The 26230-nt window shown below is 33.0% G+C and overlaps 1 protein-coding gene across 3 annotated transcripts in view; it reads right to left on the bottom strand.

Moving 5' to 3' along the window:
- The window catches only part of LOC126978391 (nostrin), a 90747-nt gene extending 65121 nt beyond the window's left edge, over window positions 1–25626 (bottom strand). For 2 of the 3 annotated variants that reach the window (XM_050827160.1, XM_050827161.1), the window contains exon 1: window positions 20365–20455. In XM_050827160.1, the coding sequence (XP_050683117.1) occupies window positions 20365–20384 (20 nt within the window). In that variant the 5' untranslated portion in view covers window positions 20385–20455. Of the gene's footprint in view, window positions 1–20364; window positions 20456–25437 lie in introns of those variants that run through there. The other variant, XM_050827162.1, reaches the window with a different exon arrangement.
- Window positions 25627–26230: the final 604 nt, after the last annotated feature.

The following is a 26230-nucleotide window of genomic DNA, read 5'->3' as shown; positions in this document are numbered from 1 at the left end:
CCCGCTGACAGAATAACGGATTATAGTAATTTGAGTGCTGTATTTGTAGATCATCATGGAAAATTACTATAAATAAATTATTATTTGGTAGCATAGTATATTAATAAGCAAGTAAGCAAGAAGCGCGTGTCACCTCATTGCATAAACTCATCCAAGTACGACATTATCGTCGATTAGCGCTCGTATTCGTTGAACAACTTATTAGCTTAGGAGGATATTTAAATGAGAACACGACAGCAATTCACGTAGAATAACTTCCTCCGTAAACCATCAACAGTGAACGGGTCTTTATATCGCGGCACTAGACAATACCGTCAATTGTACACAATTCCATGGACCGACATCAAAACCTCGATACCATCTTTGTGTTTATAATTCAATTGATTTCGCGGCAATTTGTATTGTCTACGGTCCATTATTTATGTCACCAAGGGCCTATAGAGTGCGCCTACATTTAATGATATTAAGAACCGAGAATGGTTAACGAATTGTATTAACGTTTTCGTATTTAGAAATACTTTTGTCATTTATGGTAGCACTATTATTTTTTATGAAAATAATGTCCAAGACGAGCATGATGTTCAGCTGATGGTAATTGATACGCCGTACCCATTACAATGCAGTGCCGCTCAAGATTCTTGAAAACCCAAAAATTCTGAGTGACACTACAATTGCGCTCGTCACCTTGAGACATAAAATGTTAAGTCTCATTTACCCAGTAACTTCACTAGCTACGACGGCGCCCTTCAGACCGAAACAAAGTAATGTTGACACATTACTGCTCCACGGCAGAAATAGGCGCCGTTGTAGTACCCATAATATAGACGGCATCCTATGCAATGAAAGAAGCCTCCCACTGGTAATTACCACACCAAAAGGACAATGGATGACAGTTCTCGCGGTCGGTCAACTATCTATTTATTATATTTAAAATGTCACAGAGTTGCCCATCATCAAGTGTTCAGACATTGCCACAATCGAGAAAAAAAAATATCGGCATAATGGAAGCGGAAAAGACAACCCCATCACCACAAACACTTTATCATGATATTGTCTCTCACACAGGAGGAGAAGATTAATGCAATAATTATAAGATGCAGACTCTCGATTCAACTTGTAAATAATCTAATAATTTTTTACAGGTATGGAATAGAATAAGATAAAGGTATTATTTTATGAACTGAAAAACAGGTTATTGCTTAAATCAAATAAATCTTATAAATATAAAACGGGTTTATAATCTATAACAACTTTACTAATTGTGATAATATTTTCAGGCAATCACTCGTTGGGCTAATTTAGAATTTAGAATTAGCCCAACGAGTGAGTTGCACATTTCGGCTTCAGTGTGTATTACATATCAGAGTGCTTTAAACGTAAATGATAATTATAAAGATTAACCACATACTTTTCCGTTGATAGCATATTATGTAAATACTAAATATAATACATAATTATTTACTATAGAACAGTGAAACAATCTAAAATTTTATAGAGCGCTCAGTGACTTTGATCGTTTAAAAATAAATCTGACCCCATTATACTAATCCATAGACGTAGAATCAATGAAGAACGCATTCCCTATCTGTTTCGTGTTAGATCTCCGTTTTTAAATATTAGTCATGCATGGTTTTGTATATTTTTAACTATTTTATTTACTTGTGCTTCTGCACTTTTTCATGCATTTTTTAGCTTTCAGACCTTGTTTCTCATTTTAAGTTTTAGTAGCATATATTTGTAAAGAACTGTAAATCTCGTCTTTCCAAAAGACTTAATTGACTGCTTAGTAACATAATTAACCGAAAATAACTTACTGAAGTTAGACGTTTAATACACAACGCATGTCACGGCAGTAGGAAGGGGCAAGGCCTGTCGACGCTTGCGCTTAGCTAACAAAAAAGGTGCAGGGACGTTTTCACACTTCATATTATTTCTTCTTCTTTCTTATTATATAGGGAAATTAGTTTGAACGAAAAAAATGTGAAGATATTCCATAAAGCTTCTTTCAAGAACAGGTAAATGAGATCTCTTTTACCTGCTCTGTGGTCGTACCCCTCACAAAAATATATGATAGGACTCTAAAAAAGGATGATACCAAACTAAATACAAGGATACACAAGATGATTTATATTTATTTACATGATATTCTATCAAGTCATATAATATGATGCTTGTTCGAAAAGGTTTATTGAGACTTAGCTGGAGGTTAATTATAATCATCTAAATATATTATTGTAAACGAAACCATTTTATTGGTGGTTATGGTAAGTACAGCCTATAGTGACTATAGTCAACGCTACCTAAATTCCAATAGCTAATCACTTGCATGTATTTAAGCCATTACAACGTATATCAACTATCAAACGTTAGACACCGCACTACTTTGTGCTGCGGTGAACTGTCAACATTATCATAAATTCTCTCGGTTAACGGCCATTTTCGATAACACATCTATCCTTAATTTAAGTTACTAGAGGTAGACAAATCTATCCTATAACGCATACTTACATTTCAATAACCTATCGACTTAAAGCATTGGACTATAACTATATTGGAATTAGCTATAAATAGATAAGATCTTGTCATTAAATGGTGACACGTATGACCACACGAATTGGTGAAGGATTTTGTACCAATTCGGTAAGAATTGATATTACAATTTTGTTCCTTTAATCTCTTTGTATATACTAATATTAAAAAGAGGTGAAGTTTGTGAGGTTTTAAGAGGAAATCTCTGGCTCTACTGAAGCAATTTTGAAAATTCCGATACCAAAAAAAAGCCACAGTATTTGTGAGTGTCATATTCTTATAATATAATACTAATCCCAAAAAAGAAAACATTGCGATAGCCGGATTTGCAAAGTGAGTCGGAGAAAAAACGGTCAAACTATTGCGGATAAGTGACCATCTGAACGTTGTGGATTAGTAACCATCTGACTATTTCCAATGACTGACAGACGTGCGGACAGACAGTGTAGTCTAAATAATAGTATTTGATTTCGTATTCAGGTAATTTTATTCTATAAAGTCAACAAATTAATCATCTTAAGTCTCTTAAAGGCCTCTTTTTCTTTGTAACAACAGTATATATATTATATTTGTATTAGACTAGCTCGTAGCATGCGATGGCCAGGAACCCTACCAAAGTTTCATCATAATATGATCAATAGTTTTGGAAAGCATAGGGAACAAATATACAACCTTAAAACAGAAAGCACTCATATAGGTCAGGTTTGTTGGTGTGATTTATCTGGTGGTGAAAGGAACTATTGCCGGGATATTCACTCTTCAAATAACCCGCAAAAGACACAATTGGAAAAATATATCTTTCTAGAGGCATCGAACTTAACACACGCTCTTTTCAACAGATGTCATGCAATCAACGGTTCCATCTTGTTTTTCTATAGCTGCTCATGAGAATTAAACAGAACTAATAATAAATTATCTACGCTGTTACCAAAAATAAACACTTTAGTCTAATTTACCTAATTTTAGGTCACGTCTTGTGCGGTGAGCGGTATATAAAACACCCTCATATAAAAATTTACTCTTTCTTATTTTGAATTCGTGTCTTGCTGACGAGATAATAAACATTAAGAGCTTTATCTTATTAGTTGATGTTCTTTTGGTGTATTTTTATCCTCATTAGATTCAGTCTGGCATTTTTTGTTTAATCCTTTTAAGAAATCGAATTTACATACAAGATTTCTGTTTAGTATTTATCATTAAATATGACTTTGTTTTGTATGTTTTAATAGAGGTAAGAATCGTGTTTATGATGTTAAAAAAAATCTTAAAAAAAAGAAATCTCGCTACTAGCATGAGCTCCATACATTAAACCTCGCATAATATAGGAGTCGCACGTATTGTCCGAGATACATTGTAAACCTCTCGATGCGACGTAGAGCAGTTGCCTCTACTTATCTGTATCGCCGTGTTCTACGAGATAATGTTTTTATTTATTTTTTTAATCAACAATTATTTTTACAATCTTAATCGCGGTATTTTTTCTTAACGAAATTATCAAAGAAATCGTATATTAACAGAATAGACTTAAAAAAAAGTATAATTTACTAACATATTAAAAGATTACAAAAGCGTGTATGTGTGTGTGTGAGAGAGAGAGTGAGTAAGTAGAAGTGTGTGAGTACTGCGTTTTTATGCGTTACCAGTTATTATTATTTTTTACAATGATGTTTTATTATTTCCGCTTTTAACTTCATTTTTGATAATTGAAATACGTCAAACTCATTAATAAAATTAAAACTATATTTATGTTTAACTTAAAAAAATATAGATAGATAATTTAGCACAAGGAAACTATAGAGTAAAAATAAAGTTTATCTACAATATTTTGAAGTTGTCATAAAATAACGACAAGCACACTTATAAGTACCTAACTTAATGTCAATAAGAGATATATTCGCCTCAAGTAGTAAGACTAATAAAGTAATAAGTATAAGCTTAGAAACGAGAAAAAATGTTTCAATATAAACGGCGAACATATGAAAGTCGGTTAAAAAACATTTATATTAATAACATTAATTAGTAAGCAAGGTATTCATTTTTATTTAATCGTATTATACCAATAACAAGTGGTGACCCGACAAACGTTGTTTTTCCATATAAATTAAGTGCCCCGCGCCCGTTTATTGGATGAATTGTCATATGTAATGAAATGTTATTGACTGAATTATTTGTATTATATACTATTTTTTTTTATTAAAATAAGGGATGAGACGAGCAGGACGTTGAGCTGATGGTAACTGTTACGCCCTGCCCATTGTAATGCAGTGCCGCTCAGGATTTTTGAAAAACCCAAACATTCTGAGCGTAACTACAATTGCGCTCGTCACCTTAACGCGTAAGATGTTAAATCTCATTTGCCCAGTAATTTCACTAGCTACGGCGCCCTTCAGACCAAAACACAGTAATGTGTGCAGATTACTACTTCACGGCACAAATGGGCGCCGTTGTGGTACACATAATCTAGCCGGCGTCCTGTGCAATGAAGCCTGGAATAATAAGTCAATATATAGGTATTTATAAGTCAAAAACATATAATTTCCTTATAAGTAACCACCATAAATCCGCTATACGCCGCATTTTATGGTATTACCCTCACCATTTATTTTTAAGGATTATCTACACCTTCAATGACCATTCAGAGGTGACATTTTTTCTACATATTTACGACACTTGACACTTACGCAAGTGAAGTGTCGCTCTAACACGTTATCACTAATATGAGAATAACGATATTACTACTTTAAAACTAGGACTCGGAAAACGTGATACATTTTGGTATTATTTGCCAGTAGGTGCAAACAATTTACCGGTTCGATATTTGGTGGGTGGCTTTCAAATTTATTTTGAAGTGTGTGTAAATAGAGTTATAATATAATGGTGTCATATATAAGACGATATTGCGTCTAATTATCGGTTTATTTACACATCAGTGTATAATTCACCTGAACAATTTGTTTTTTCAGTGATATTCCTCACTTCTGGGATTAAGGTTTTTTTTATGGAATAGGAGGAAAAACGAGCATACGGGTCACCTCGTGTGAGGTGGTCACCGCCGCCCACATTCGCTTGCAACACCAGAGGAATCACAGGAGGGTTGCCAGTCGCTGTACACGTTAATTAACAAAGTAAGCTAATAAACAGCATAATGCGGCAACAGTATTAAGGTACGGTAATATATATTTTTTATGACAATAAGAGACGAGACGAGCAGGGCGTTTAGCTTATGATATATGATGATTATATAGAATCTTATTCATTTTACTATACTAATTTTAATAACCTTTAACCACCAATTTTTCCACTCGAGTTATTTGAGTAAAGTACAAATTAGTTTTATTCACATTCGACTTTAAAGATTCTTATGTTAATCTATCGACAATTTAAATAACTATCTCTAAAGTGTCACTGATATAAAGAATACGTTGTATAATTATTATATAAGAGAAAAAATTCACAATCATATTTATAAATCTATAGTTACTCGCCGTGCGCCCGCGCCCCTTACTCCTCGCAACCGGGAGGATTCGTACATTAATACATTGCCATATTATTTGTTCGACCTTTTTGTTATTAATGTGAAACGACTAATTAAATTGTCATACTGAGACCGTATGACTCTAACTGGAGCAATATACTGTGAATAACACTCGCGACCTCCAAACAATTAACACTGTACTAGAGAGCTCCATTCGTTTTTCATTTGATATAAAAATACTTTATAACTGTTTTAGTTATTACTGACGCAATATTATTCAAAGTTCTTTATTTTAGGAATAAATAACTATTATACTTATCTTTTTTAGTCAAAACTATATTTTTGGCTGTGAAGAATGAAATTTTACGCTTGGCTATGTAAGGCTGGTTCAAGAAAAGTTGGCTCGAGTCGAATAAGAGTGAGTGAGATTTTATTGTGAGTACAATTTTTTTTTAATAAATGACAAAACCTGTTGAGTGTCTTGTGCCCGTTCTTCTCAGGACTTTGACGTATAAGTGATTTGAAATCCTATTTTGAATAGAAATGTTTGAATTTGTCCTGAGCACACTCGTTATTTTTTTACTTTTCCAGATCTATATGATAATATGACCATTGGGCCAAAAGATGGGCTGGGAATTTCTTATCTGAAATATGTAGCTACATGACGTTTTCCAACGTGTTATTGCAATATTATGTTATGTTATTGTCACTCCCTATGGTAAATCAATATATTTTTATTCCTTTCTATTCGAACTCATCGACAACTCTAGATTTAGATTCATAAAACAATTGTAAAATTTTTAGTAATGTAGTCAACTGCATGCTGGAAGTATCCAACAACTCGGAATTCATAAAAGCCCTTACTAAGGTCATTATTAACTTCATAAAAAGATTTTTCTCATAACTGGTTATGGGTAAAGGAGACAGTGGATTCGACAAGGTCGTGGTGTCCATGGAGACAATTGTTCTCCTTGTAGGTAAGCCACAAGCCATCTGTACCAACGTACTAGATAATACACTATATATTATTAGTATTAATTTTTCAATGCAATGGCGGCGGCCATTTTGAAATTCGCCGCCTCGGCTTTATGAAATTTTATTGTACCTAATCATAATAAGTATTGCAATTATAAACGTTGTTTTGTTGTGAATAAATATATACAGAACGTTTTCAGTTTTAATCATTATTTGTACTAATGGGCTCATGTTACATGTATTAATGAAATACACTCAAGTGTGAGTCGTAGTAAAACACGAAGGGCATCGTATGATCCTACAAGATATATACTTTTGTTAAACGAAACTTTTTAATTTTAGTGGATTCTGAAATTAGCCTGTTGTTTTAGCGTCATTGTTGATACGCACTTGGTCATAATTACAGCTAATTGATGACAGTAGGTTGCTCGCATGGACGGATAGTAGATTCTTGTTTATATTAAGTATTATTCCGATACTATATAAATTCATCAGAACATTAATAATGTGATACTTAGCTTAGCCATTTTTAACATGCCCGTCTCTTACAAGTATACACAGCCATTCTGATACAACGACTTACACTTACATTTTATTTATGCGATCTGGTACGTAAGTATCTGCATATATATTGTATATAAAACTGAAAAATTGAAGTATTAGAAAAAAAAAGTATTACAGAAAGTTAATTTATTAGTTGATGTTAACAATAGTGTTTAGATTCTTTTTGAATATTAGCCTTAATAAGGCTTCCGTTGGACTAAGTTAATATAGCCCGTGGCTTACCTGTTTGCCCCATTTGAATAATTATTAGTAGATTCAATCGGTTTAGCCGTCCGGGAGGAGTTCAAGGACTATCACCCATATAGAAAAATAAGAAGTCCTGTGATCCATATACAGAATTAATATAGATAAAAATGTGATCTAGAAAGGATGTAATAAGTCAACAAACCCAGTTTGTGGCAAGTGACATTATGAACGATGCCTTATTAGCATTTCAAAGTGGTTCTTATTGTGTTATTGAAGAAGTTGAAATAATATTGAGCGCTCAACGCAGTAACCTAAAATAAAACATCTGTCGGAGAAGGGTCAATGAAATTTGTCCAAGTGTATTTTTTGTTTTATGTGAAGCCACAATAACTTGCGACGTGTTTATAACGTCTCGAGTATTGCTCGGCTGGTTTTTATAGAAGCCTTATAGTATGAGGGCTAAATGTGGTTAATTTTCGTTTCTGTAATCGTTGTTGTACACTACTGCCTATTGTGCTGTGGAGTTACTGTATACACATGCGTGTATTGCATTTATTTAAAATCTAATTCTTATATTTTTATTCAAATTCAAAATAGGATATGATCACTTTTTGAACGTCAAAAACTACCACCCATTCGAAAAAGTATGACTCAGACCTGAACGGAATGTTAAGATAATCTGCGGGCGCTTTTTTTTTTCATAAAAATATTGTTACAATGTAATATCGTACAGTAACATTTATTATTTAACAATTTCCACGTTGGATAGCTAGGCTGATTGATATTTTGAGCGAAACAGCTGCCAGCACTTGGGTATCCAGAAGCCGTATTGAGTCGCGTAGATAGTACCTACTTTCGATATTTCCGCGCCTCTGGGCCTCACGGGTCAAGCGTTCAACTCTCAGGTTGTATATACGTTACTCGAACGGTTAGCTCAGTTGGCAGAGCACTGGCACGGAACGCCAGAGGTTCGTGGGTTCGAGTCCCGCATCGTTCTTAAAATTTTGTTTTCAAATTTTATTTGTGTAAATTGTTGATGTCATATCCTTATTAAATAAAAATATTTGAATTTGAAACGTCTGAGTGTAAGCCGTAGCGAAGTTAGGCACAATAAAGTAAAAAAACTGGCGTATTTTCATGCGTTGCCTACCAGCAAGAGGCTCTATCTAGACGTATAAATTATGTGCCGTTATTTATTGTGATTAAAAGATCTTCAATCCATCAAATTTTAAAATTTATCTTAAACAGTTTGTTCTTCAGAACACATGCTAGAAGTGATAACTTCATTAAATCAAGATTAATATTGCACATTTTTTGGTCCATATTAATAAAGGAATATTATTTTTGGGCATAAATAACTCAATTTCATTCAGTGCCCATATAATATAGATCTCAGCGCGCCGAAAGCAGATTTCAAACCTTTCTCACTGTCAATTCAAAACATAATTATTGTTACGAAATCAAAGCGCAGAAAAGTGAAACATTTCGCACACTTACATAATACACAATAGAATAATATTAACTTTCGGTTTATTTAAGACTTATGTGCACTTACATTTCTCTTTACACGGCTAATGTTTAGGTTTCATTAATTAAATGTTGAAAATTGTTGGTGTTTAAGCAACTGGTTACGTAACGTTTAAAATTTAACAAGACTAATTAAAATATCTATGTAACGAAACGTTAAACAAAGAAATATTAAACTTAATCTGAGCGTAAAAGTTACCATCGAATGAGAATAGTTTTAGATGTTCAATATGTGATTTGAAATACTATTTTGAGCAAAGATATGTTTATGAATTTGAATTATGAATTCGGTAGAGTTCTGATTTTTTTTTTTCTGTTACTTTTATGGATCGTTCGTTGACATTTTGGCGATCTGTGTTATTTACAGGTAGTTGTTTGAAAGTAGTGTTAGCGTAAATTGTTGTCAGTAGATATAGACATATTCAAATTCAAATATTTTTATTCAAAATAGGATTTGACATCACTTATTGAAAGTCAAAGACTACGACCCATTGAATGTCTCAGACAAATGAAGAACGGGCGCAATAAACTATATGTAATAAACTATAATATATTTAGTAGTGAAAGACAGATTTTTAAGCTTTAATTGCAGTATTGCCAGTATCATTGCAATACGTTGATTTAAATGTTATTTTCAAAGACTAGAAATTTCAAGCTATCGATCGTTGTAGAATGTATTTGACTTCGCGTAAACGATTCAGAGACATAATTTTCATAAGTTCAACTAAAACTAACACTGATAATAAACTAATTAAGATAATGAATGCATTTACGGCCGTTCCCAATATACTATCTACAGATAGAGATAAATTACTACCTTCTACTGTCAGTAAATAGCTGTCAACAATCTGAAGCTGTCCGAATATACCCGATAAGTTTTTCTTATCGCCTTATATTGGGACGCGTGAATTGCAATTTCCATAGAAACTTTATATCGCTGGTATATGGTATAGCTTATACGTCGTGTCGTAGACAGACAGCGTGCACGGATAAGGTGAGTTACCGTCGATATGTTTATTGGGACAGAAAAGTCTACGATAGTCACGATTTTTGTCTCAAGTATGAGATAGACTGAATATTGGGAACGGCTTAGTTCGATCAATTACCGTAGAATCTAAGTGAGTCAGATGTCTGAGGAATTGAGATGCGTCGTTTGAAGGCCAAGCCCATGTGGGATGCAGCTGTTTTTGGCAGTTGGAACGTCTGTGGGTGTATTTTTTCGATATAAAATGCTAACATGTATTTATATGTATATATAAGAGATTTCTACCTATGTACTTTTAAATGTTTTATACAAAAAATGGCTCAGTCGTAAATCCTATTACTGAATATCTAAGTGATGGGACAGCTTGGGACTAGATTATGATTATTTTATAGCGATAGAAATGACTGTACAATATTGTTTTTTTTTTATTGAAAAGCACGCAAAAAAAGAATGGTGGGAGAGTTTCTTGCGCCCCTTCTTCTCTCTCAGAGCGCCATTTATTTCCGAAGCGGTAGTAGTATCTAGTATTAGTAGTGTTCTAAAGGTACGATTTTTTATGTCAAGTAGGCCTGAACCGGAGATAGACTGAATATTGGGAATTGCCATAAAACAGCTAAATCTTTTTTCGTTATCAACAAAAAAACGTCTACCGGGTCAGCTAGTTCTGTAAACGAAGAGCACTGGGTCTAATTAATTGCACATTATGACCACATGAAACATTTTCAAGTACTTAGCTATGAAATATGTTTATATAATAGCAACAATGCCATCTAGCGGTGCTATTAGTAATTACTGATATCAATTAATTCCAAGATGGTGGATGCCACAGTTATAAACACATTTAAAATAAATGATACACACGTCTTATTGCTGTTCAATTATAAAACGATTTTTTGTCTGTCTTGCTCGTATTGGTATTTTACATTAAAGTCAAGGCGAACTCGAGATTAAATGTAGGAAATAAAATGATTGTTCATTTAAATGAATAACATTTCTATAATTGGGCACTTTGGTTGGACAGCTTGTTCAGTTTTGTTTGGTTCAGCTTTAAATAAAAACATTCAGTAAAAAGAACTCTATGTACTTCTTAAATCCTTTCTTACTGTTAAATTTCTTACAGACATGATTCGTTTTAAAAAAAACAGCAATGGTTGTCGTAAAACTGATGCAGAAATGAAAATAACATTATTTTGAACCATTTCATTTTATCACGTCCTACATAGCCTTTATAATAATCTAGGGGCCGCAGTTTCAAATTGTATTAAATATATCGTCTGTAGCTATTGTACTAATATATTTAATTAGGGCTTGATAATTATTATGTGAAAGTGTATGGTTAGTAACCCTAACCGGGTACCCACTGCAAGTTGCAAACATGGCGTCTAACATATACGATCCAAAGTTCAAGCTATGCCTAGTTTGAGGCAAGTTAATTTAGGTAAAAAAGGCAAATTTAAAAATATAATACATTTTTTAAATATATTGACAATTAAATAGAGATCTAAAATGTCATTATAATACTCATTTAAATGATTAATATCCGGACGACCGGATTTTTAAAAAACATATAAACATAAAAAAACTAATAGGACATCAGTATTCAAACCGGGGTCTTCTGCTTTCCGGATCACTCAATGTCCCATCTGAGCTATTATAGTCTTGTATAAGTGGCCAAATTTTCCTTTGTATTCTAATGTTATTGTAGCTGTTTCTCATTAAAACACGGATAAAACTACATTTTTTTAAATTGAACCAAGCTAGATCGATTTATCGCCCCCAAAATCCCCTGTATACAAAGTTTTATGAAAATCGTTGAAGCCGTTTCCGAGATTCAGATTATGTATATTATATACAAGAATTGCTCGTTTAAAGATATAAGATTTAATATTGACCTGCTTTTCAAACTATTAATTACCTTTAGTGTGCAGTTACGATTAAAATGTATTTTTAACGAATTCACGAATCACGAATTTTCAACAATATTTTAATTGATAGAAAATATTTATAAAATCTTCCAATCTATTCAATTTTCAGCCGAACGCGGCAGTCTTATATTCTGTAAACTATGCAAGTATAATATAAGCTCCCCCTATTCAAACAGACAGGATACCAATTTCCATGTAAATGAGCTAACAGAAATAGAAGGTTGGTATTCTGCAGCGCGATCAGTAACTGCAACAAAGAGATGAGCACAAAATCCTTCTCGTCCAAAAAAATACGTCAATCGTTCGAGTGAAGTTCACTATGAAAGTGAACTTCACTTGAACGAAGTTGGTTTGAAACAATAACATATTATCGAAAAATAAAAATAAACACATTCTCATATAAGAAAACATACAATGCACATATTTTTTTTAATTTCTATTGGTAATTTGATCTACACCGCACTCAATACGTTGGAATTGCTAAATTAAATAATAAACAAGAAGTAATACCTTATCGATCAGAACTTAGACTTAAAACAAAAGGTGTACCACAAGGAAGTATATTGGGTCCACTTCTATTCATAATCTACATAAACGACTTACCTAGCATTACTACTTATAACTGTACTCTTTTTGCTGATGACATCTCTATTGTAATTAAATGTATCAATGAATTGACATATCATATAGAAATTAATAAAACAATAAAGGACACAATTGAATGGCTTACTGAAAATAACCTGACTGTAAATATAAAAAAAAACAATGTATATGCAGTATTATAATAAGAATGGGAAAGGAAAAGATATTGATGTTAATTATCATAATGAGAGTATTAAAGAAGCACAACTTGTCAATTTTTTTGGTATTACTTTAGACAGCAACTTGTCCTTCTAGTCACATGTTGACAAAATTAGCAAAAAAATTAACCAACATGTATTTGTCCTCAAACGCGTATCAAAAACAATAGGTGAAAATACAGCGCTAATGGCATATCATACATTCGTGGTTTCAGCTTTAAGATATGGATTGGTCAACTCGGTGAGCATAGGGCATTTATTTATTGGACAGAAGAAGTGTATCAGGGCGGTTTGTGGAGCCGGCCCCCTAGATTCTTGTCGACCGCTATTTAAAAAATTGAAAATTCTATCGCTGCCATGCCTATACATTTATGAGATAAGCCTATTTGTTCAAAAACATATGTGTGATTTCTATACAAAAAAAAGCCGGAACGTTTTAAAAACAAGGTATCCAAATAAACTCATAATGCCCTTCTGTAGAACTGCATCTTTTAGTAGAAATTGTTACAGCATGCCTGTGAAAATATATAATAAATTGCCCAATGAATTGAAAGATTTACCGTTCAAAGTTTTTAAAAGAAGACTGCATCAGTGGTTAACAAATAAGTGCTTCTATAGTTTAAATGAATTTTTCAATACAAAATGAATTAGTCTATTTGATAATAATATATATATGTAAATTAATATACTTTTATGAAATTGAATTTGTTAATATTATACATAGGTACTAAATGAATTATTAAGTTATTTACGTCTCATATTATAATATCTTAAAATTTCATTTTATAAATATTATTGATATCATTGTGAAATCCGACATGTTTCGATATAACAGTACGAGTAGTGTTTAGACAATTTTGTAACATATTTTGCATGACAATGGACGAAACATATTGGATTATCCATTATATTGTTAACATCTTAAGTACAATGTTTCCTGCAAATAAAATTTCATTTCATTTCATTACAATTTCTTTGGTAATTAGTTGAACCATAATAAATTTCCCCAACAATAATAAGTCTTCTAACATCGACATTCTTTTAAGAACATGAAGCAGATGTTTACCGTTAGGGTACGGAATCCTGAAAAAGGATTTTTCATCTTAATTCAGTGTATATTTATCATTTTCCATTTGATAAATTTACTTTAAAATTAGCTTTTATGTAATAATTATTCTTTACAATACGATATCACACGGGAGGTCATTGTAAAAATCACAATAATAATGAGGGTGCTATTCATGGTTATCGTTTAATAAAACTATGATGAATATGGAACGGATGCCATGGGTTTATAGAGCGCGACCTCCAAACGATCTTGACACAATACAAACGCATTACTTATCTATTTAAATTTTAAACACTTCGTAATTATAGCAAATACTTGCCGCACAATTTTCAGTTTTATCTATTCGTCTTAGATCACAGATTGCGAAAGCATCTGCTTGAAGTAGGTTGGCAATTAGTAGCGCATTGAAGCTGGGAGACATTATAAGAACTACTTCCAGCATCATCATCACATTCCCTACAATATTTAGTTATTATGCAAGTTGTTATGAAGACAAAGCCGACATTTATCAGTATTTCGAAATTTAACTCAAATGAAAGAAGAGGCAAGAAATTCAGTCACTCTTTCAAAGCGGCAAATTGTAACATACAGCTTTTGAATCAAGGAACGGATATCTTATAAGGCAATTGCGTTTACAATGAAACGAAGTTAAAGAATTCGATAGATAGGTATCTACTTACCGGTGTAGATAGTATATATATAGTAAATAAAATAATGTTTTTATATGAATTTGTCAATAATATGTCATAACATCCAGAATTACTTCGTAAAATATGCACCCTGCTGTCGTAATGTGATTATTTCACAGCAGAACTGACAAACCGTGCGTCAATAAATTCTCTCATAGAAATTATGTATGGACACATCAAAGGAAAAACAAATTTGTTTTTATCTAATTTAGCAGCATTTTCCTATTTATTCATCTTTTAAACCTTCTCTGGACTTTCACAAATAATTCAAGACCAAAATTTGCCTAATCGGTCCAGCCGTTCTCGAGTTTTAGCGAGACTAACGAACAGCAATTCGTTTTTATACATATATATAGATAGACTGTTCTAAAATATTTGAGACTTCTTCTTACTTATATAAATTCATGGTTTATGGAGCTATTCAGTAACTGAGCGATAAAAGTAAACATTGAGGGCTATAACAAAACTAGTGTGTTATTGATTAGTATATTAACGGCCTTACAAATAAATTTGGTATAAAGTTAAAACTGATGATAAACAAAGAAAATGCAAAATGTTTACAATATCGTTGACAACACTGTCAATACAATGATAATTCTTAAGTTTTCCGAATGACAAGCTGCCTTAGAAATAAACGCGGGAAACGTTATACGTCCGAACAAACCATTCGAAGGCAAAATGTCTATTTGTAAACATTTTACATATTCTTGGTTTATGCTTAGTTAAAAGTAATTATGCCAATTTTATTTGTAAGGCCGTAAGTTTTAAGGTACATAATAAGAAGTATATTACTAGCTCATGCGACGTCTAATAAATTGTCATATCCCACAAACCTGACATGTAGAAGTAATAATATGGATAGATACCAGGATTAAGCGGATTTTGATGAAATGAATTAGAAATGTAATCAGGCTTGAGTGCTTCAAAATCGCGTACATTTGAGATACCTACGAGACATCTGACATGCATTCTTTTATTCTCTACTCAAAAAAAAGTCAAAGGTACGTCTAGGCTTGACGAACTTTTGACTCTTTAGAAATACTACTCAGACGCCGCGGCCGTCGCGATCGGGTCGGTTCAAGTCGTCAAGCCGAGCAGTTTTCTGAAGTGAGCTCGCGTCAGGATGAACGAATTTTTCTCATAAGAGAAAATAATCGCTAGCGAATATTATAGCCGAAGTCAGTAAAGAAGCTCGACGACCGGGATCTAAAAATTTATATAATTACAAAATTCGTTACGAAAACCTATATTTGTGAGATAATCATGTCTATCACTAAACGTATATACGATATGACTGTGAACATGACACAAACTCTTTTGTGATCTTCAATACACCGACAATCAGCCGAACACGAGCCAGGCTTCGACTCGTTCGTCATTTGTTCTACTTACTACATGAATTATTGTTGGGCTTGTGTTCGTTCGTGCTCAGCAGGTCTAGCGTGGACGCACCTTTATGTATTCTATGCTTATTCAAATGTCGATTTATTCGGAGCGGATTTAAACTTCCGAAAATTAGTGAATTTTAACATAAGTGATTAAATTTAGAAATACTATTATAACAACTTGTAATGTTTTTAAAGTGATAACCCTCACTTCTAGGATTAATACACAATTCGGGACGCGAACCCACGACCTCCCGCCTTCCGTGCCAATGCTCTTTCAACTGAGCCAACCGTTCGAGTGACGTATCATCATAAAATCTTGTATGCTTTGTTCAACTCTTAGGATGCGGCTTCATCTACAGGAACTCAACTTTACAGTTGATAATCCGCTCAAACGTAATATATACTATTTGAACTAAATATTTATTGGTCCATAAATATTAATTCGTCAATCTTCAATATACCGATAATAGATTTATCATTTGTGATAACGTCGACGTTTTAGATGTAAGATAATCTTTTCGATCCCAAATATATTATCTTAAATTGCGGTAAAGTTATTCTTATTTGTATGTTATTATTCGGGTTGCCCTCATTGTAAATGTAGAGATAAATCCTAATATATATTCATGTTATGCTTTTATATATAGTATGGCAGGATAAGTTATTTTATTTCATTTTGACTTAGCTGTACTTGATAATCAATGATAATGTTAATCAGCAATCGTATGTAAAGTAAACTAGGCCTTAACAAAAATCCGAATTTACCAGCTTTCATACATTTTCTTTTTTCTTTCATGTGATACTAAGGCGAAATATAGATATTTTCCATTTAAGTACTTAGTAAGAACTAAATTTAATAGTTTATTTAGTAAATCCACTAATCTATTGTCTTTAATTTCATAGGGGTTAATTGTCAACTTTCATTTGAAATTTCGTAATGCTAGGGACAAAGGAACAATTATTGCACTTGCGAGCCGTTTATGTAGTAGCTATTTCTTTTGTATATGACCCTAATGTACCTTAAGCTTAACCTAGTTACTAACTTCTTTAGTATGAGACCGGAGTAAATTGAAATGTGAAACGGTATAATATTAATAATTTGTTATGTTTTAAAGTGATTACCCACACTTCTAGGATTAATACACAAATAAAATTCGAAAAATTAAAATTTTATGAACGACTCGAACCCACGACTTCCGGCGTTCCGTGCCGGTGCTCTCACCAACTGAGCTAACTGTTCGAGTGACGTATCTTCATAAAATCTTGTATGCTTTGTTCAACTCTCAGGTTCGAAAGTAGATCCTGTAGAATGTAGATGAAGCCACAACCTGAGAGTTGAAAAAAGAATACAATATTTTATGACGATACGTCGCTCGAACGGTTAGCTCAGTTGGTAATAGCACCGGCACGGAAGGCGTGTCGGAGGTCGTGGGTTCGAGTCCCGCATCGATCATAAAATTTTGTTTTTCAAATTTTATTTGTGCAGTATAACATTTTAATTATGTTTAGTATCAGTTGGTATCTGGAAGACCTAGTAGTAAGTAGTTGGATGATACTTAGTAAGTATGTACTTACTATTAAATCACCACCCACATTCCTAAGTACAAAACTAAGTTTTATATCCAAAAGCAATAATGGAATTATATTTGAGATTTGATGGCGTTATAACCTTACATTGTGTAGAAACAAGTAATATCAGTAAAAATACTTATATATAAGATAAATTAATAAAGAAAAACCAAAGTGTTGTTTCCGCGATATTTAGATACAAATCAATGTATATATCCAAATTCCAAAACTATTCGGTACAATCACCGATTGAAATAAATAGTGTCTCACGAAAGTTTTAATAATTAAATTAACATACTTATTGTTAAATATTTGTTATATTTGCCGTCCAAAACATATTTCCGTAGATATCTACTAAAATACTGCATCGAATGCCAAAATAGCATTCACATTTCACACACGACGAATGTCCGTGTGAGAGAAGAGGACAAAAATAATGAGTCGTGTGTTAGCGGTTTGAACATCCGAGCAACCAGCGCGAGACGAGAGTATAATATTGTCAATGATCTTTTTTAGAACGTTTGGCTTAGCACGCACTGCGAATTCTCACTGTGCGATTTTATTTCAGTTAATAACCCATGTACGTTATATTAATAATAACGCGGGGCGATGTTAGTTACTTAATTTTTTTATTTGTAGGAGAACCGAAGTTACCGACATAGTCCAAATGATTGCGAAACTGAAGGGGCCTTGGGCAGGGCACATAGTTCGACGGACAGATGGCTGTTGGGGCAGTAAAGTCCTCGAATGGCGACCACGTACCGGAAGACGCAGTGTTGGTACGCCCCTCACTAGATGGACCGACGATCTGGTCAATATCGCTGGAATACGTTTGATGAGGGCAGGGCAGGACGGATCGTCGTGGAAATCTTTGGGGGAGATGTTTGTCCAGTAGTGGACGTCATTCGGCTGATGATGATAATATTTTTTATCAATGTTGTTAATCACAACGACTAAGGTCTAAATAGGAGCAGCAACCAGTCGCCGCTACCAACAAAAAATATACAGCTCTATAGATAGTTAATGACATGGTGGGTGCGCGACCAGCTCGGACGTGTCATGACTCTGGTGGCTGTATGGTGTCCCGGTGACATATAGCCCTTAGTGTGTGGAAGTCTAAGTGACTCGACACCAACATTTGACATATTTTTTTTATGAAAATAAGGGACTAGATGAGCAGGACGTTCAGCTGGTGGCAATTGATACGCCCTACCCATTACAATGCAGTGCCGCTCAGGATTCTTGAAAAACCCAAAAATTCTGAGCGATACATATTTCACACAACACAGTTATGTTTACACATTTCTGCTTCGCGGCAGAAATAGGCGCCGTTGTGGTACCCATAACATAGCCGGCTTCCTGTGCAAAGGAGCCTCCCACTGGTACATATTTGTGAGGCTTGCTCTCTTCGGCAGCAGCCCCGGTTCAAACTGAAGTGTCCTGAACATGAGAAGCCCGCGTTTCGATGCAAGTTGTGTCCCAAAAAAGTACTATTAACGTGCTTAAGATATCAGCGTAATTCCATCAGGGCGCTTGCTTTAGCATTCGACTTTTTTGACCATTTGCCTCTTAATATCAAGTAGTTTACGTACGGCAGATGCACTTCGTATGACATCATTGATGCTAGCGTGGTCTAATGTAACAGTCTGCCGATTTTAGACCAGCCCGTCACGTCCTACGACCTAGAGCATCATATCATACAATATATAAGTACAACATTGATGGAAAGTACGTCCTATATTTACATTTGTATTATATGTTGACTCCCACATCTATTTTTTGTTTGGCTGTTGAATAATTCAATAGAAAAAGATATTTATACCAAACAAATTATGTGCCAGCCCTGAAATTTGTAAAATTAAAACCGTTTAATATTTCTTTACTTACGAATCATTAATTTACTCACACATTAAGACTAAGGTTTATTATTATTAAGATCGGCGACACAGACCTGGGGTATGGTCTTTATTATTAACTAAATTATAAAAAGCCAGGTTGAAATGTATCTAAAATATTAGAGTATTATGTATTTAAATATTTTCATTGGAAGTAAGTAATTTTTAGTAGATACCCATATATTATCACATTACTAATAATAAAATGTTTGCAGCCGGCTTGTAGTTAGCATGACTGACATGACAATGTATTTTTAAGAGAGTTTAATTTTAAAATGACATTAAATAGATATCTAAGTAGTATATATTATGTAAGTTAATTATAATATTCCTCTAGGATAGCTATTTTTATGTAACATTACGTGTCGAGGAAATTGTATATTTTAATGGTAAGTTAATCGCGAATTTTCTCAAGGCTTAGTAATATGTTAATAAGTGAGATAAAAAATAATTAGACTGTAAAACAATCATTTATTTTTTCTGCTCACTGTACCTACATAGGAGCGAAATGAACAAGATCACGTGAGAAATTACTTATCAAAAGTTACATACGACACAATCAAACCGATACATATATAAAAAAAATTGAGGCAAAGAATAAAAAAATAATAAATAAAAAAAACAACATCATGAATATATATTAATTATTACTTAAAGTAAAATAAATGACGATGAAAGAAATATCGAAGTCGGGCGACCCTGTAATAGCGTACGAGTATTCGTAACACATAAAAAATTGTCTCATGTTACATCGGTTACAAAGATAACAATCAATCATTAATACTCACCTCTTAAGCATATTTGGCATTTTAACACATATTTACACACATTAAAAGTCAAGCAAGCCGCGGTGAACTGCTCGCAGATTTTTCCAAACTCATCTGACTTCTTATCAATGACAGATCGGACTCTCGCAAACGTTATCACTTTGCTAATCTGAGAACAACACGTCAATCACGGGGCATGTCACTTATCTCAGAACGAATGTTGATATGCAGCAAATAGGTATGTGAAGTATTAATTGTTATGAGCAAAAGTAAATTTCGCAAATAATCGGATCTTTAAGAATGTACAAAACTTGAACAAAAAAAAACAATATGACATCTGGATCAAACCGGGTTCTTCTGCTTTCCGGATCACCCAATGTCCCATCTGAGCTATAATAGTCTTGTATATAGTGGCGAAATTTACCTTTGTATTCTAATGTTATTGTAGCTGTTTCTCATTCAAACATGGATAAAACCATTTTTTTTAAATTGAAACCTAGCTAGATCGATTTATCACCCCCGAAATCCCCTGCATACTAAATTTTATAAAAATCGTTGGAGCCGTTTCCGAGATTCAGATTCTTATATATATATATACAAGAATTGCTCGTTTAAAGATATAAGAAATATATATGTAGTATAAGATAAGCTTATACTAGACAGCCACATTATCTCTGTTCCTCGCTCGAACGTAGAGCCCCGTCCTGTTCCCCTTTGCCTCTCGTTCGCGCTCGTCCTGTTATGTCAGTACGGTTTGCAGTTTCATTACCCTTAGCTATATGTAGTGATAATTTCGTGCTATCACCGCTTTGTTCTTGAAGTTTTCATTCTTACGTTTTGACCTTTGATGTTCGTTTCTGTTGTTCTGTGTTGCTTTAATAGTACTGTTAAATAAATACTTTTTTTTTCTTAACCCAGATTATTTCATTGTTTTTTCATAATTATAATAATAATAATCAGCATCACAATACAACACAATAAAACTGGAAATATATTGTTGTTTATTTATTAATAATAATATCCTAGTGATGCTTGTTTTGCACACCGTAACAAAGCGACGATGTGACGTCATCAGTAATGTAACCGGGTATTACTTATTTCGGCGTGTTCGGGAAAAATGATAAGAATTCATTTTTAACTGTCCAAACTGTTGTTTATAAAATACAGCTGACAGACATACCGACAGCTGATATTTATAATAGAGTTCCTATTAGTTATCCTAAAAACATACCTGTCCAAAGGTTTAAAACTTATTAATATATAAGCTGTGTAATAAAAGGTTAGTAAGAATAATTAGTAATGTGAACATTGGTCATACCATTTACGATGGTATTGCACCTAGTGTTACAATAATGTTTTAATAAATAATTAACTATGGTATGTGGCTAGTAGTTACATAAGACATATTAACTTATCAACAATAGATATATAATATACTAGCATTTTCCCGCGGCGCGCGGCACTTAAATAAGTGTCAAGTATCACTGAAGTGAAAATAAAAAAAATCATAATTTTAAGACCAGATCTTAAGAAGTATTTCAGGATTCTATAATTAAATTTATTTAAAAAAAACTGTGATTGGATGGGTGCTTTTGATTTAAATTTTTGTGATTTGCATTTTGATAAAGAATAAACAACTTAATGAATAGAAGAAGGTATACGTAACTTCGAAAGTTAATATAGACATAGAAATATGAAAACATAGACACTTTAATATTCTTTAAATTATGTGTTTTCTTGATTTAGCGCTCACATAACAATATTTTTAAGGAACACAGCTGAAAAACGGCTTATTGGTACCTATTATACTCTACAAAGTTGTGAAAATATAGAAGTCTTTAGTACTCTTTAACCCTATAGGCTTCAGTACTCTTTTAATAGAACTGACTTTATTAATATATACCCATTAATTAAACATAATAAACCTCTCTATTGACTGCACAAAATAAAATGCTGGTTAGTATTAATAGCTGTACAACTCGCAGCCTACTTTTTATATTTAAATAAATGGTATTCTTTTTTGTAATATTTATTTACCTTCTAAGGAATATGAAATACCTAACTATTTCCAGAAAGAGTTGATTTTACCATACTCGGTAGTGATGCGAATTAAATCTAATATATAAAAATCTCATGTCGCAGTGTTTGTAGTTAAAGTTAAGTTCGAAACGGCTTGACCGATTCTCATGAAATTTTGAGTGCATATTGGGTAGGTCTGAGAATCGGACAACATCTATTTTTCATACCCGTAAATGTTAAGGGTGGTCCACGCCAATCTTTTTTTCGGTTTTTTTTTTTTAATATGCTTGATTTTGAGTCTTCTTTCGAACTTCAAATTTTCACCCATCTACGATCAACAGTTACTTTTGTATCGCGATTTTAATATCGGCAATACAACGTTTGCTGGGTCAGCTAATCTTTATATATATATATATCAATTTTGTTGAAAGTTGAATAAACAATTGTTATGTCATGAAGTAGTTACAAGATGTTTACCCAAATTACCCAAATGTAGCATTCAGGTTAGATAGGACACGTACGTTAATAATAATTACATTATATCAAGCCTAGAACTGTCAGTAGGTACATTAGTTGCAAAACATCGTCAACGGCCTTCGTCAATTCTGTACTCTGTAGATATTCTATTATCATTTGCTACTCTCAGAACACCTATTGTTTACAGTAATACATACTGATGTCAAGTAAATAATAATATCTCTTGTATATTATATAAATATTGTTACATCCTTAAATATACAAATAATATCTACATTGTTAGGTCTACAAATATTATTAGGTCGAAATTCAACCATAGCTCATAAAATTTTAATACATATATTAGATTCTTATGCATGAATAGCAAAGAAAATATACCTCTTTACCACGGACTAATAAAAAAAGGACTCCGCGCCGTGATATTTGCATGAGAAGCACCTTTATGTATGTGTGTGCGGTTACGGTGTATACCAGTTACACCATTTTTTCTCCCTTAATTAATCATATATACATACATACATACATATATACAAATACTTTTATATCATATATACATACATACATACATATATACAAATACTTTTATAGTATTGTTTTCACACTTTTTCACAGCGCGAGACAGCATTTTTAAAATATTTAATAATTTTATTTATTTATATTATTTTATAATTTTATTGTGACGCAAACGGATCTGTCACGGACGATGGCAAATCTCATATTGGCGGCCGATCGGCTTGTATTAGTGTAAGTGTATGCGTGGGGCTATGTATTTATACGTTTACCGGCTTGTTTTGGTGCCTCTCTGTTATGTAAGGTGACACGGAGTCGTTCTTTTTTTACTCGTCCGTGCTCTTTACATATTTAATGAACTAGTTTTTGTTATTTGAGACGAATAAACTAAACTAGTAAACAATAATTGATTTATTGAATTGAATATAAAAATTTGTAATAAATGGTATAATTTTTAGCCATCTGCACCTCTGCTCTATGTAAATTCTACTATATTTAACCTGTGCCCTACAACATGTTTCAAAAGGGATATAAAGCTTGATACGAAGTTCAACGGGGATCTGTTATGTATCGTATATTTGTATATAGATAAGTTATACACTATCTTTATATCCCTAGATTCTGTGGAAACATATGTTGTGAATTTGTAAGCTCTTCCAACAGTCTTGTAAAAATGAACCACGTGTTTATCGATAGTCTCAAAAACTAATTAAGACGTTTTAAATCCAAATCAAAATTCATTTCCTATAATCCCGGAATGAAACACATTTATTGACATTATATTAATAATTTTTGCCACAACCTAAATTATTAAATAGTATTATTATCTGTTATAAAGCAAAAAGAGCTCCGAGGAAGGAAAAGAAATCTCATACCTATTAATATTAAATAGTTTAACAATTATCACAATGTTCAAGCAACAAAAAAAATGTTATAAAAGTTATTTGTGGAAGAGGAGGACAAAAAAAAACCGTAACTGTTAAGTAATCACCGCCGCGCCGCGTACAGTCTCTTGTATCATCAGAAGAATCACAGGAGCGTTCCCGGCCTTACCCACAGCATGGTTGTACGTGGTAGAAAGTTCCCACCCATCCAGATGCTCAAGATGATATAGAAGTTTCTACGTCCAGAAGAAGCTACACCTGTACGTATCGCCTGGTAAGCCTGCGGTCTATTAATGGGTCAAGCTTAATAATGTGGTCATAGGGTGTCCTTACGGTTTGTAGAGCGCTATAATACTAGATGATTTGAAATATTGCTTTGCTCGAAGCTAGCAAGCTGGCTCTCTCATTATTTTGAGACTCAGTAATCCAATAGGGAACGAGAAAGCGTTTTCTGTGGATTAAATTAGACAAGCTTCATCGTACTCTGTTTAATTTGCTATCTATCTAGACAAAGCCGCGGTGAGACGCTAGTTTACATACATCTGTCAGCAATTATGGCGGTTTCTATTCGTTGCGCGTTGGTAACAGGTACCTACCTGTAATAATCAGTAATTAGCCATTCAACTGTATGAACCTAACTACCTACTCATAGAGGAGTGATTAATAGCTAATAATTGAATACTTATCTCTGTGTTATTCATTCAATGCTTATATTACTATGAAAAATATCCAGTCAAACATGTGTACTGTCAGCTGCTTATGGTTAAACGAGCAATTAACTAGGTACTTGCAATCGTATTATTAAAGTACACCATTGTTTTCCACTGTACATAAATTATATTTTTAGAAGTGTACTACTGCCCTTACCATTATCTATCAAAATTGTTACCAATGCGAGGTAGAGTCAAGAAGACATACTCTAAGTATTATAAGTCACTTAAGAAAATTTAAACATTATTTACTTAGTAAACACGTACTAAATATGAAAAAAAAAAAATAGAACAGACCTTCTTTCGGTCGGTTTATTTATCGAACTGTAGCACGAAGTCGAAATGTAATTCGACATTTAAATTAACGAGACTAACCGCCACTTTTAACGTATTAACGAACTGTGCATGTAATTTAAATCGATAAATTAAAATTATCAAAATATTATCCAAGTAACAAAAGCAAGAACGAAAGTTTTAATTACTTTTCCACTTACCGAATCACCGATGGTAACTTATTTTGTTATCAACACAAACAGCAAAATCCACACACAAACGTACAATATTATATTTCACTTGGTTTTCTCGGAAAGAAAACTAATGAATGAACGTGATAGTACGCTACGTCCAAACCGAAACACACACCATTCGACAACAGTTGCCGAGAAATAACTGACGAACAGTACATTCAAAACATACGTCAAACTTTATCGGTTTGACTTCGCAGTTCGCTCTTCACTGTAAACATTTCCAGCGCACGCGCAGCGTTTAGCTCAAAGCACACTAGATAGCGCTACTTGTATAACATGCGCGGCAAACTTAAAAAAATATTCACGGGTCACTAAGACAACGTTCACTTCACACCTTTTCAAGATAGATCTTAATTCTCTTCTTCAAAATATACGAGAAACAAACTACAAAACAATTTAAGCCTTCCTCGTGAAACTTAAGTGTTTATGTGAGTAATAGCGAGTTCACTTACTCTGAGCTTAAAATATTTTAATATTTAATAATTATTATTCTAAAAATAACAGATTAAAGTCGAAAAAATTACAACCACATTGAGTAATTTAGGAGATGCCTATTTAAAATTACCTTCATGATAAATTAAAAATACTGAGGAGAAATAATTTCGTATTGATTACAGCCGAAGGTAGTTAATTATTATATAATATATTGTAATCAAGTATAGTTTCCATCTAATGATGGAAGTGATAAGCTAATGCTTATGAATTACGGTAGTTACATGGAAAGATTCAAACTTGAAAATGAATGTTCGCTGTCTCAACC

The sequence above is a fragment of the Leptidea sinapis genome, chromosome Z (genome assembly GCF_905404315.1).
Source record: "Leptidea sinapis chromosome Z, ilLepSina1.1, whole genome shotgun sequence".
NCBI lineage: Eukaryota > Metazoa > Arthropoda > Insecta > Lepidoptera > Pieridae > Leptidea > Leptidea sinapis.
This window is presented reverse-complemented; position numbering and strand designations above follow the sequence as displayed.